We start from the raw sequence: 11,275 nt of genomic DNA, 5'->3' as shown, positions 1-11,275 counted from the left end.
GTTTAGAAGTAAAAAAAAGCAAAAGGTTACAAAAAAAAGTGTACATAGCTAAAAAATGGTTACGACATTTCGCAATAGATATAAGTACCAAAAACCAATTAAATTACAATAGCCTGCATAAATAGATTTTAAGCATCATAAGAAAGAAGAAATTATAAAAAGAAAATTAAAAGAACTGGCCATAAAGATTAACGTGCATTAAGTCTGATTGTATGTGTATCTAAATGTGCATTACAAAGCTAGGTAAATAATCTGTACCATGTTAGAGAGAGCTTTCATTCCAGTAGGAATGTGCATTAAGTTTGTGCATTCACAAAGTAATATACTAGGTAAATAAACTGTACCATGTTTGCGAGAGCTTGCATTCCAACATTCTAGCTGAACGTAGGTGTAGAGCCCTTTCATCATCTTTGATAGGTTTGGGTTGGGCCATGGGTCTTTCATGGGCTTGGATAGAACTCTTCTTGGAAAACCGGCTTGCCAAGGGAGGGTACCCAAGCCTTTATAACTCACATGCCCACCTTTTTTTTCTTTTAATATGAGATCCTAACATCCCACCACGCTTCTGCAACCGACGTCCACGTCGGTCTCTTTACCCCTTGGGTGACTACGAGGATCCCCTTTCCTTCGGGCCTCCATGCCCTTTCTCGGGGTAACAACCCGGGCCCAAGGTCAGCTTGCCACGGGTGCACTGTCACATAGGTGCAAGATCATGCTCTGATACCAATTGATAAGAACCCACTTTTTTTTTTTAATTTGGGTTGAGCCATAGGTCTTTCATGGGCTTGGGTAGAACTCTCCTTGGAAAACTGGCTTGCCAAGGGAGGGTGTCCAAGCCTTTATAACCCACATGCCCATCATTTTCCTTTTCAATGTGGGATCCTAACATTCCACCACACTTCCGCAATCGACGTGGACGTCAGCCTCTTTACCCCCGTCGGCCTCTTTACCCCTTTGGTGACTACGCGGATCCCCTTTTCCTCGGGCCTCCATGCCCTTTCTCGAGGTAGCAGCCTAGGCTCAAGAATAGTCCGTCATGCGTGCGTTTCCACATAGACGCATGATCATGCTCTGATACCAATTGATAAGAACCCACTCCAATAACTCAACAATTTGGGCTAGGCCATGGGTCTTTCATGGGCTTGGATAGAACTCTCCTTGGAAAACTAGCTTGGCAAGGGAGGGTACCCAAGCCTTTATAACCCACATGCCCACCATTTTTCCTTTCAATGTGGGATTCTAACATTCCACCACGCTTTCGCAATCAACGTCCACGTTGGCCTCTTTACCCCTTGGGTAACTATGCGGATCCTCTTTCCCTCGGGCCTCCATGCCCTTTCTCGAGGTAACAGCCCAGGCCCAAGGTCAACCTGCCACGCGTGCGTTGCCACATAGGCGTAAGATCATGCTCTGATACCAATTGATAGGAACCCACTCCAATAACTCAACAATTTGGGTTGGCCATGGGTCTTTCATGGGCTTGGGTAGAACTCTCCTTGGAAAACAGGCTTGCTAAGGAAGGGTATCCAGGCCTTATAACCCACATGCCCACCCCCTTTCAATGTGGGATCCTAGCATTCCACCATGCTTCCGCAACCGACGTCCACGACGACCTCTTTACCCCCGTTGGCCTCTTTACCCCTTGGGTGGCTACGCGGATCCCCTTTTCCTCAGGCCTCCATACCCTTTCTCGGGATAGCAGCTCAAGCCCAAGGTCAACCTGCCATGCGTGCACTGCCACATAGGTGCAGGATCATGCTCTGATACTAATTGATAGGAACCCACTCCAATAACTCAACAATTTGGGTTGGGCCATGGGTCTTTCATAGGCTTGGGTAGAACTCTCATTGAAAAATCAGCTTACCAAGGGAGGGTGCTCAAGCCTTTATAACCCACATGAAGGGTGGGCATGTGGGTTTGATAGGAACCCACTCCAATAACTCAACAATTTTGGGCTGGGCCATGAGTCTTTCATAGGCTTGGGTAGAACTCTCATTAGAAAATCGGCTTGCCAAGGGAGGGTGCCCAAGCCTTTATAACCCACATGCCCACCCTTTTCCCTTTCCCATACTTCCGCAACCAGTGTCCACGTCGGCCTCTTTACCCCTTAGGTGACTACGCAGATCCCTTTTCCCTCAGGCCTCCATGCCCTTTCTCGAGATAGTAGCCCGGGCCCAAGGTCAGCTTGCCACGGGTCAGCTTGCCACATAGGCACATGATCATGCTCTGATACCAACTGATAGGAACTTACTCCAATAACTCAATAATTTGGACTGGGCCATGAGTCTTTCATGGGCTTGAGTAGAACTCTTCTTGGAAAACCGACTTGCCAAGGGAGGTGCCCAAGCCTTTATAACCCACATGCCCACCCTTTTCCCTTTCAATGCGAGATCTTAACATTGAAAGGGAAAATGGTGGACATGTGGGTTATAACAGTCCCCTCGTGCCTAGTTTGGACGATTCAGTAATGTCATTTAAGAGTTTGAGATGATTCAATGTGAGTCTAATCACTTTGTTTTCTATAAACATAACTCATCAAGGCAATACATATATCTGGTTGTCCATGTCGATGATATTGTTATTACGGGAAGTGATCAGGATGGCATTAAATAGTTGAAGACACACTCGTTCCACCACTTTCAGACCAAAGATCTGGGATTACTCAGAAACTTCCTTGGTATCAAAGTGGCTCAATCTAGCTTAGGTATTGTTATTTCTCAAAGGAAATATGTACTGGATATTTTGGAAGAAACAGGGATGTTAGACTGTAGACCGATAGACTCTCCTATGGATCCTAATTCAAAGCTCTGACCTGGACAGGGGGAGCCTCTTGCAGATGTTGGGAAATACCGAAGACTAGTTGGTAAACTTAACCATCTCACCATTACACAACCTGATATTTTCTTCTCTGTCATTGTTGTTAGTTAGTTCTACAGTCTCCTTGTGATAGTCATTGGGATACAGTTATTCAAATTTTAAGATATATCAAGGGCACATTAGGCAAATGACTATTATATGAAAACAGGGGTCATACACAGATTGTCAGATATTCTGATGTTGACTGGGCAGGTTCTCCATCTGATGGACGTTCCATTTCAGGTTTTTGTATTCTTGTAGGAGGAAATCTTGTATCTTAGAAAAGTAAGAAGCAAGATGTTGCCAGATCGAGTGTAGAAGCAGAATGCCGTGCAATGGCTCTAGCAATTTCTGAGCTCATTTGGATGAAGCAACTAATCAAAGAATTGAAGTTTACAGAAGTAGTAAAGATGAAGTTACTTTGTGATAATCAAGCTGCTCTCCATAATGCCTCCAACCTGGTGTTTCACGAGAGGACTAAGCATATAGAAATTGATTGTCATTTTATCAAAGAGAAAATCTTATCTAGTTGTATCACCACTAGTCATGATAGCTTAAATGATCAGCTAACAGTTATTCTCACTAAATCACTTAGGGGTCCTCGTATTGACTTTATTTGTAACAAGCTTGGTGCATATAATTTATATGCCCCAACTTGAAGGGGAGTGCTGAGTTGTACAAATATGTTGAGTTGTACAAATCAACCGTTTTAGGAATAGGATCTTTAGAATAGGAAATTAGATCAACCCTTTCCTAGTTTAGATTATTTCATTCCCTTATTTGGATTATTGAATGTATATAAATTGTTGTATTGTGTTCACAATAGTAATATAGAAAATTCTTCTTATTTTACAGCTTAAAAGAATTAACTAGACAATGTAATTTGTCGCTTCCTGTGTTACTCATTTAACAATTTAATTTTATACTAACATCTGAATCACTTTGTTCTCCAAATACTCAAAACACTATAGGTAAAATTTCACATTTGAGGAACAAGACAACCTTGATTTAACAAACATTAGAGATTATCTCTATCATACATCAAGGCTCCGTTTGGCTTATTATTTTTATCCATATTCTCAATCCTATTCCCAAAATACTTGTTTGTTTTGTTATTTGAGAAATATTAGTACATTTTTTTAATTACTTTTAGACCTCTCAAGTTTATTAATTTCATTAAATACCCTTAGAAAAAAGTTTAAAAATTAACAAAAACACCCCCACCCACCCATACTTTCCAGATTTCGACAACTACCGTCGGCGGTAGCCAGAATTTGTCACAACGGCCGACAAACGACCGAAACTGATCGGTAATTCACTGATCTAGCATTTTTTGGCCAGATCTGGCCAAAGAAATGGCCGTCGTTGTCAAAGATATGGCCGTCGTTGTTTGTTGACTGACAACGACGGCCATATCTTTGGCCGTCGCTGACGGCCATATCTACTCTTTTGCGGCCTTCGACAGCCAGATCTAGCCGGAAAAAGGCCATATCGACGCCCTACCCATCAAATCCGATCGGTCTGCGTCGTAACACCATTTTCCAGCCAGATTCCGACGGTGATGGCTATAATCTGGCACTATGGGGTGGATGAGGGTGTTTTTGTCATTTTACAAAAAATTTATATATTGGCGTGTTTAGTTAAATTAGCAAACCTAGGGATTTTTTTGTTAATTTTTAAATTTTACCTCGTAATACTCCCCTATTCAAATACCTAATATTATTCCCAAAATCCTATCCAAAATAACAAAACAAACAGACCCCAAGATAGCACAATTTTCCAATAGTGTTTTCAACACAATAATCATCATGACAAAAGCCAAGAAGCAATATGAACTCATAGATCTAATCTATGAAGCCTATTGTACAAATTACACCATGTCAACTCTAAGGAGTCACACACATTAAAGAACAAGAACACCCACCCTACTTTCACTTGTTGTTATTCTCAAACAGCAGATCCTATCTCAAACAGTAAGTTATAAATACAATGCTACCTTACCCTAGTTCCCCATATAAAAACTACAGATGCAAAAACCACAAAAACGAGACTATAGCTTCATAAAAAAATAACACAAAATTTACTCACATCATAATTTTTACATTCTTCAAGCTCCTTCTCAAGTCCTTCAAATGTCATCACTGCCAGAAACAGCAACAACAATTAACATCTTCACAATAAAATACCTAGTAGTCTGAACAAAAATACAAGACAGTTCACAACTCTTCTCTTACAGTTAAAAGCACTCTCCATGACCTATTCCACAAACATTTCCTAAGAGTCTTCTAAGCAATAATCTCTAAAAAGGAAAGAAAATTTATTTCTTTTCTAGGTTTACAAATTAAATTCAGTCAGCATCACTACATAATGGAAAAAGAGTAACACTTTTGGTCACCGGCAAAGGCTTCCAAAGGTGACCCTCTCAAGTTTCCAGCTATTTCCAAGATTTCAACACCTCAATCAACTCACCCAGAGAACTTACAATCACCCACCATTTATTTCTTTATTTTAAGTTACTTTACCAACTAATTTTACACAAACATTCAAGAAAACTTGAGAATAGTCAAATTCTCTAAAACACAAATCACACCTTAAACAAATCAACGAACAAAGTTCTACATAAATTATACAAAAAGCTTCCACAATTATTAACTTACCCACTTGCATCATCCTCAAAGTCAAGTCCCCCACAAATGCGCCTAAATCAAACACATTTTTCTGGGCATCATTTGCATCACCAAAAGAACCACCCTACTTACAATAAAATTTTCACGTTTAAAATCCCAACAAAAGCAAACTATCCAATTTCTCAATAAGGGCAAAGAAATTAGCACTTCCCAAATAAAAATTACCACTTGGTTTGCCACAACATTCGCCATCTTTAAACGCGCACAACAGCTTCACCTGCACAAATTTTAAAAAAATTCCAAAAGAACTCAAAATTAAGTGAAAAAAAAAAAATTGTATAATAAGATTGGATATTCGTTTAATAGCTTGTTTACCTAGAATCGGAACGAATTCGCGTTCAAAATTTGTCCATTGCTTGTACTGTTGTGGATATTGCAGTGAAGGCACAGTTGTAGTACCAGAATTGTAAGTGCCAATTGCCTCTGCAGGGTAGTTTGAGCATTGATGAGAATTATAATTTTCATAACTGCCTTCATTCCATGAGTTCGTTTGATTATTGTAACCGCTACTTGGATAATTTCCAGCTTTTCGATGATCACCAAGATGGTAACAAGTGCCTGAATAACTTGCAGGACCAGGATAAGACCCTGAATTCAGAAACAAAGAAATAGGCTGATAAGGAGCACCTGCATTTTGATATGCTCCTACGGGTTGGGAGTATGAATGGTTAGGTTGCTGCTGATAGCTGCTATAGTAACCTGGGTATCCTTTGTTTCCATAACTATATGGATCACTAGAATTCGAGTATGGTGTATAGCCAATGTAATCTTGTGATACAACAGTTGCTCCTAAACTTGATGAACTTGCTACAGATGTCGCATTTACTCCATCTTGAACATTCCTTACAAGTGGTTCTGTGTGCTGCTCATGGTGATAAGTGGAATTTGGAAGGATCCCATTCTTATCCACACCATGCATATTCCATGACACAGCTCTAGATGCAGTTGTTGAGGGAAGATATGATGTTTGTGATTGGCTAGCATCAACAACATATCAGTTCTGAAAAAAATAAAAGAAAATATTATTTACATAAAAGCATAATAGCCAAACAAAATATAGCAAAAGCTGAAGAAAGTCACTCAGCTGGAGATATAAAAGGGCTTTGTATGTACTGTTAATATAAAGATAAAGACACTAAATTAATAACAAGATGCAATAAGTACAAATTATTAACAAGCCACCTACAGTGCTCAATGAAAAGGCTCCTACTTAAAGATTAATACACCCAGAATGTTGTGTGTTACAATAGCCTAATCATATATTATATATTTTTAAACCAAACAGGTAGTGTGTGGTCGTCATGCAAATTGGTAAGAAAGTAAAAATTGCAAATCAGATTTAATAAGTTTACTTATTGGAGCTAATTATCAGGTAAAGGGGCAGTAACAGCCATACAGGTAATCTACTAGGTTGGTAGAGTGGATGTAATTATCTATAGTGGTCTCAGGTAGTTTTCAAGGATTAATTTAGTATGCAACTTATCTTATTCCATTATGCTTCATTCCCTTTACGATGAAAACAAACAGCTATACTCATTTTCATACAGCATTACATCCATAAGCAGTGTTCACTTAGACATGAGACAGAAGCAAGAGCTCTTTAACTTGACATAAGTAGTCTAAGAAAAATGAAACCTGAAGATATGTATAATAGGCGACCTTTTTCATATATCCAACTTGGGTCCAAGAAGAAACTGAATTCGGCAAAAGTTCTGAGCCAAATAATTATTGCTTACCTCCACTAGAATCAAAAACTGAAAATACAAGAAGAAGCTGAATTCGGCTAAAGTTCTGAACCAAATAATTATTGCTCACCTCCACTAGAATCAAAAACTGAAAATACAAGGGATGAACAATTAAAAGTAATGCTGTGAACTTCAGTACATTGATAGAGTGAATTGCAATTCTATTATAAATCAATCAGAGCAACTAAATCAACAATTTTTCCTTCCTACTACACACTGCTACAAATTTGCTAAAGAACACCATAACCTGAAAACCAAATTAATACATCAACATCCACTACTATTTACTTCTAGCTAAGATAACCACGCACTGCTTTTCTTCTTCTTTATTCTAACCCAGAAATGCTCAACAAACTTCAATTCAAAACCTGTGCCCCATTCAAACCCTACATTCTAAATTCTAAGAAAAGCATATAATCGCAGAAACAATGCATTATAATCTAATTCTAATTGATTTATCCGCTAGATCAACAAATTTTATTTTTGAACATATAAACAATAATAAAAGCTACAAATTCTACTAAACATATTCCAGCTATCAATTTAACAATAACATAAACAAAATTTCTACTGGTTTATACAACACAATTCATCCATTCAAATTAAAACCATGAAATAAAAATAAAAAGAAAATAATTATCTCAACCAAATTAGGGTCAAGTGAAGCCATGGTTTGAGTATTGCTTCCTTGATTCATCATCTCATCAACATCCTAATTTTAGTTCATTGTAAAAAAAATTATATAACAAAGCCAAAACCCTAAATACGAAACTGAACAACTCTTAACCTTCCAAAATAAAACTAAAAAACCCAAAGATCAGAAAAAGTAGTTGGAGGCTGAGGAGAAAGTTTGAAAGAGTGCAGAGAAAACAGAGGAAAAACATGGTTTACTAATAAATAGAAGTAAAGAACGAATTCTTTTCTATCAATTTATTTAGTTGAAGAATTATTCCGTTTTTTATTTTTATTAATTGATAGAATTATTCTGTTATATTGTGAGTGCATTAACTTACCCACTTGCATCTTCCACAATTCTTAACTTACCCAGTTGCATCTTCTTCAAAAGTCAAGTCCCCGCAAATTACCCTAAATCAAACACATATTTCTGGGCATCACCAAAAGAACCGCCCTACATACAATAAAATTTTCATATTTAAAATCCCAACAAAAACAAACTATCCAATTTCTCAATAAAGGCAAAGCAAATAACACTTGACAAATAAAAATTACCACAACATTCGCCATCTTCAGACGCGCACAACAGCTTCACCTGCACAAATTAAAAAAAAAAAAATTCAGAAGAACTTCAAAATTAAGTGAAAAAAAATGGTATAATAAGATTGGATATACGTTTAATTGCTTGTTTACCCAGAATCGGCGTTCAAAATCTGTCCATTGCTTGGACTGTCGTAGATATTGCAGTGAAGGGGTAGCTGTCAGTACCAGAATTGTAAAAAACCCAAAGATCTTGGGATTAAAAAACCCAAAGATCAGAAAGAGCCGTTGGAGATCTTGGGAGCAAAAGAGCTGCTGGAGGAGAAAGTTTGAAAAGGTGTAAAGAAAACAGAGAAAAAACACGGCTTACTAATAGATAAAGGTAAAGAATGAATTCTCTATCAATTTATTTAGTTGTAGAATTTTTTTGTTATTATTTTTATTAATTAAAAGAATTATTCTGTCATATTGTGAGTGCATTAAATGTTCATGTGAAGAGGCAGAGTCAAGTTTTATAAATAAAATAACTACATCTTTATTAATAAATAGTTACTCTATTATATTGTATTAATACTTGTAGACATTTCTACAAACACAGAGTTAAAATCCTTTGGGTAATACTATCTGTAGTAATGGATTTAGAAATTTTTATTAGGGTGGACCAAAATAAAAACTAATTACACATTAATATTTTTGTCCATTAATATTTTTGTTAGAGTGGGCCAAAATCCAGAAATTATATATATTAGTATTTTCTAAAATAAAATTGAGGATTCGCCCTTGGCTATTTGTACAAGCTCTTCGTACAAAAAGAGTTTGTACAAACTGATGTGGCACACCATGTGAGTGTCATGTGATATGAGGGTCCACATAACATTAATATGACATTAAGTTACGTGGGTCTTAATACTATATGACATGCTTTGTGATGTGTCATATCAATTTGTACAAACTCTTTTTGTACAAATAGCATTACCCAAAGGATTAAGGATGTGAAGTTCTCTCACACATTTCTTCAAACATAAATGGAAAGAATTTAATATTCATATAATAAATAGATAAATGAATAATTGACAAAAGCTTGTTTTCATTTAGAGAACATACCGACTTGTTTCTTAATGTTTCCCCATATAAATATTAAACTTTTGCATTTTTTTAGAAAGTACAAGTATAGCGAATTGGTGATGGTACGCTGTGGAGTGTAGAATATTGGCAATAGTTTGGTTAAAGGTGATTTCGAAGCCTAATTTAGACCTGGCAAATGGGTGGGTTCGCCGGGTATGGTCCGGGTAGCAACAGGTCGCGGGTTCACGGGTGAAAAATTCTCACAGATAGATATTTTCATGATCCGTACCCGCCCGTGCGGGTACGGGTCACCCGCGGTCACCCTTGAAAAATGCAGCGGCCTTTTATATTTTTCACTGTTTTTCCATATTTTTGTTATTTTTACTGTTTTTTTAATTCAAAATTTCAAATTGCATACTAAATTATATTAATTTAAAAACTTGATATAAAATTCATTTATTAAATTATTAGTTATTAACTTATTATATTATATAAATGGATGATTAAATTAAATTTGATTAGATTTATTTCACCAAACATTATTAATTCAATATTAATATTTTTCATATTTATATCAAACTCCACCATATAGATAATAGAATTAATAAACACTAAACATACATAGTAATTACTAATTAGTAAACACTAAACATATAAAATTGTTTAACATTCAACTTACATAACATAGTAAACACTAAATAATTAAACATATATAATTGTTTAACCAAGGTACCAAACACACTAAACAAACAAAGCCGCCCTTGATTATGCAATCTCCTTCCCCGGCACTTGACTTAATGGCACAAGCAGCTGAACATCATCAATTTCATCTTCTACAATTAACAAAATATAAGTTAACTATCGTAATATATTAACAAACAAAAATATTAAAACATGTGAAATATAAGTTAAAATGTTACCTTTAACTTCATATCCAGAAATCCATGTCCTGGTGCATATCAAAGACTCTGCATTCTCCGGTAAAAGTGAACTTCGATATTTACTGAGCACTTTGCTACCAATACTGAAACTGGATTCCGAAGCAACAGTCGTTATTGGTATACTCATCACATCACGGGCCATCATCGAAAGTATCGGATATCGATCACTATTTTTCTTCCAATGGTCCAGGACATCCAAATTGCAAAATTTGATGCGATCAAATCTTGCCTCTCCCAAATAAGTATCCAATTCGGACTTCTTAGTAGCACTAAAGTCACTCTTGTAGTAGTCAAATTCCTGCACCATTTAAATAGTTAAATTTAATAAAGCAAAATTACAAAATAAAGAAAACTTTATTAATCACAAGAATATAAAAATATTTAGGGAGTATTGACTTACACAGATATCATCTCCAATGATATGAGGATTACTAGCTTGTCCGCAATCATCTCCAGTGGGAACCTCATGGCCACTTAGACTCTCATAAGCAGCAAAAAGCCTATACAACTCCTGTTGCACCAACTCCAACTTTCTTGTTGCAACTACTGGGCCATCAACTTTTTTGTAACAAAACTCAACAAACTCAAACTTGAAACGTGGGTCCATAATTGCTGCAATTGCTAACACAACAGTATAAGAATCCCAATATTTGTCAAATTTTCCTTTCGTTTGACTTGCCATGGTATCAAGAACTTCATCCTCATTTTTCATCTCTTCGTATAAATGCACTTGAATTCTCCACACATTTTTGAGATACAAGTTTGC

At 36.6% G+C, this 11,275-nt stretch overlaps 1 protein-coding gene and 1 long non-coding RNA gene across 2 annotated transcripts; both read right to left on the bottom strand.

Annotated features, from left to right (window-relative positions):
- Positions 1-4,695: 4,695 nt before the first annotated feature.
- LOC116107887 (SAC3 family protein A-like) lies at positions 4,696-7,476 on the bottom strand. Its single transcript, XM_031394162.1, has 5 exons — positions 7,280-7,476; positions 5,859-6,543; positions 5,709-5,760; positions 5,514-5,607; positions 4,696-4,997 (listed from the first exon to the last, which is right to left on the bottom strand). The coding sequence occupies exons 2-3, from the start codon at positions 6,460-6,462 to the stop codon at positions 5,738-5,740; spliced, it is 627 nt and encodes a 208-aa protein (XP_031250022.1). The 5' UTR covers positions 6,463-6,543; positions 7,280-7,476; the 3' UTR covers positions 4,696-4,997; positions 5,514-5,607; positions 5,709-5,737.
- Positions 7,477-8,006: 530 nt separating this feature from the next.
- On the bottom strand, positions 8,007-8,851 carry LOC116107888. Its single transcript, XR_004124548.1, has 3 exons — positions 8,657-8,851; positions 8,519-8,558; positions 8,007-8,417 (listed from the first exon to the last, which is right to left on the bottom strand). It is a non-coding gene; the product is annotated as an uncharacterized LOC116107888 (long non-coding RNA).
- Between the last annotated feature and the right edge of the window lie 2,424 nt (positions 8,852-11,275).

The sequence above is a fragment of the Pistacia vera genome, unplaced genomic scaffold (genome assembly GCF_008641045.1).
Source record: "Pistacia vera cultivar Batoury unplaced genomic scaffold, PisVer_v2 Contig549, whole genome shotgun sequence".
Lineage (NCBI taxonomy): Eukaryota > Viridiplantae > Streptophyta > Magnoliopsida > Sapindales > Anacardiaceae > Pistacia > Pistacia vera.
This window is presented reverse-complemented; position numbering and strand designations above follow the sequence as displayed.

Excerpts from the sequence above, each read along its gene's own strand:
- LOC116107887 (XM_031394162.1), bottom strand. The coding sequence starts at position 6,462 with ATGCATGGTGTGGATAAGAATGGGATCCTTCCAAATTCCACTTATCAC. Across the intron at positions 5,761-5,858 it reads CGAATTCGTTCCGATTCTAG|GTGAAGCTGTTGTGCGCGTT; the intron begins GTAAACAAGCTA and ends AAATTTGTGCAG.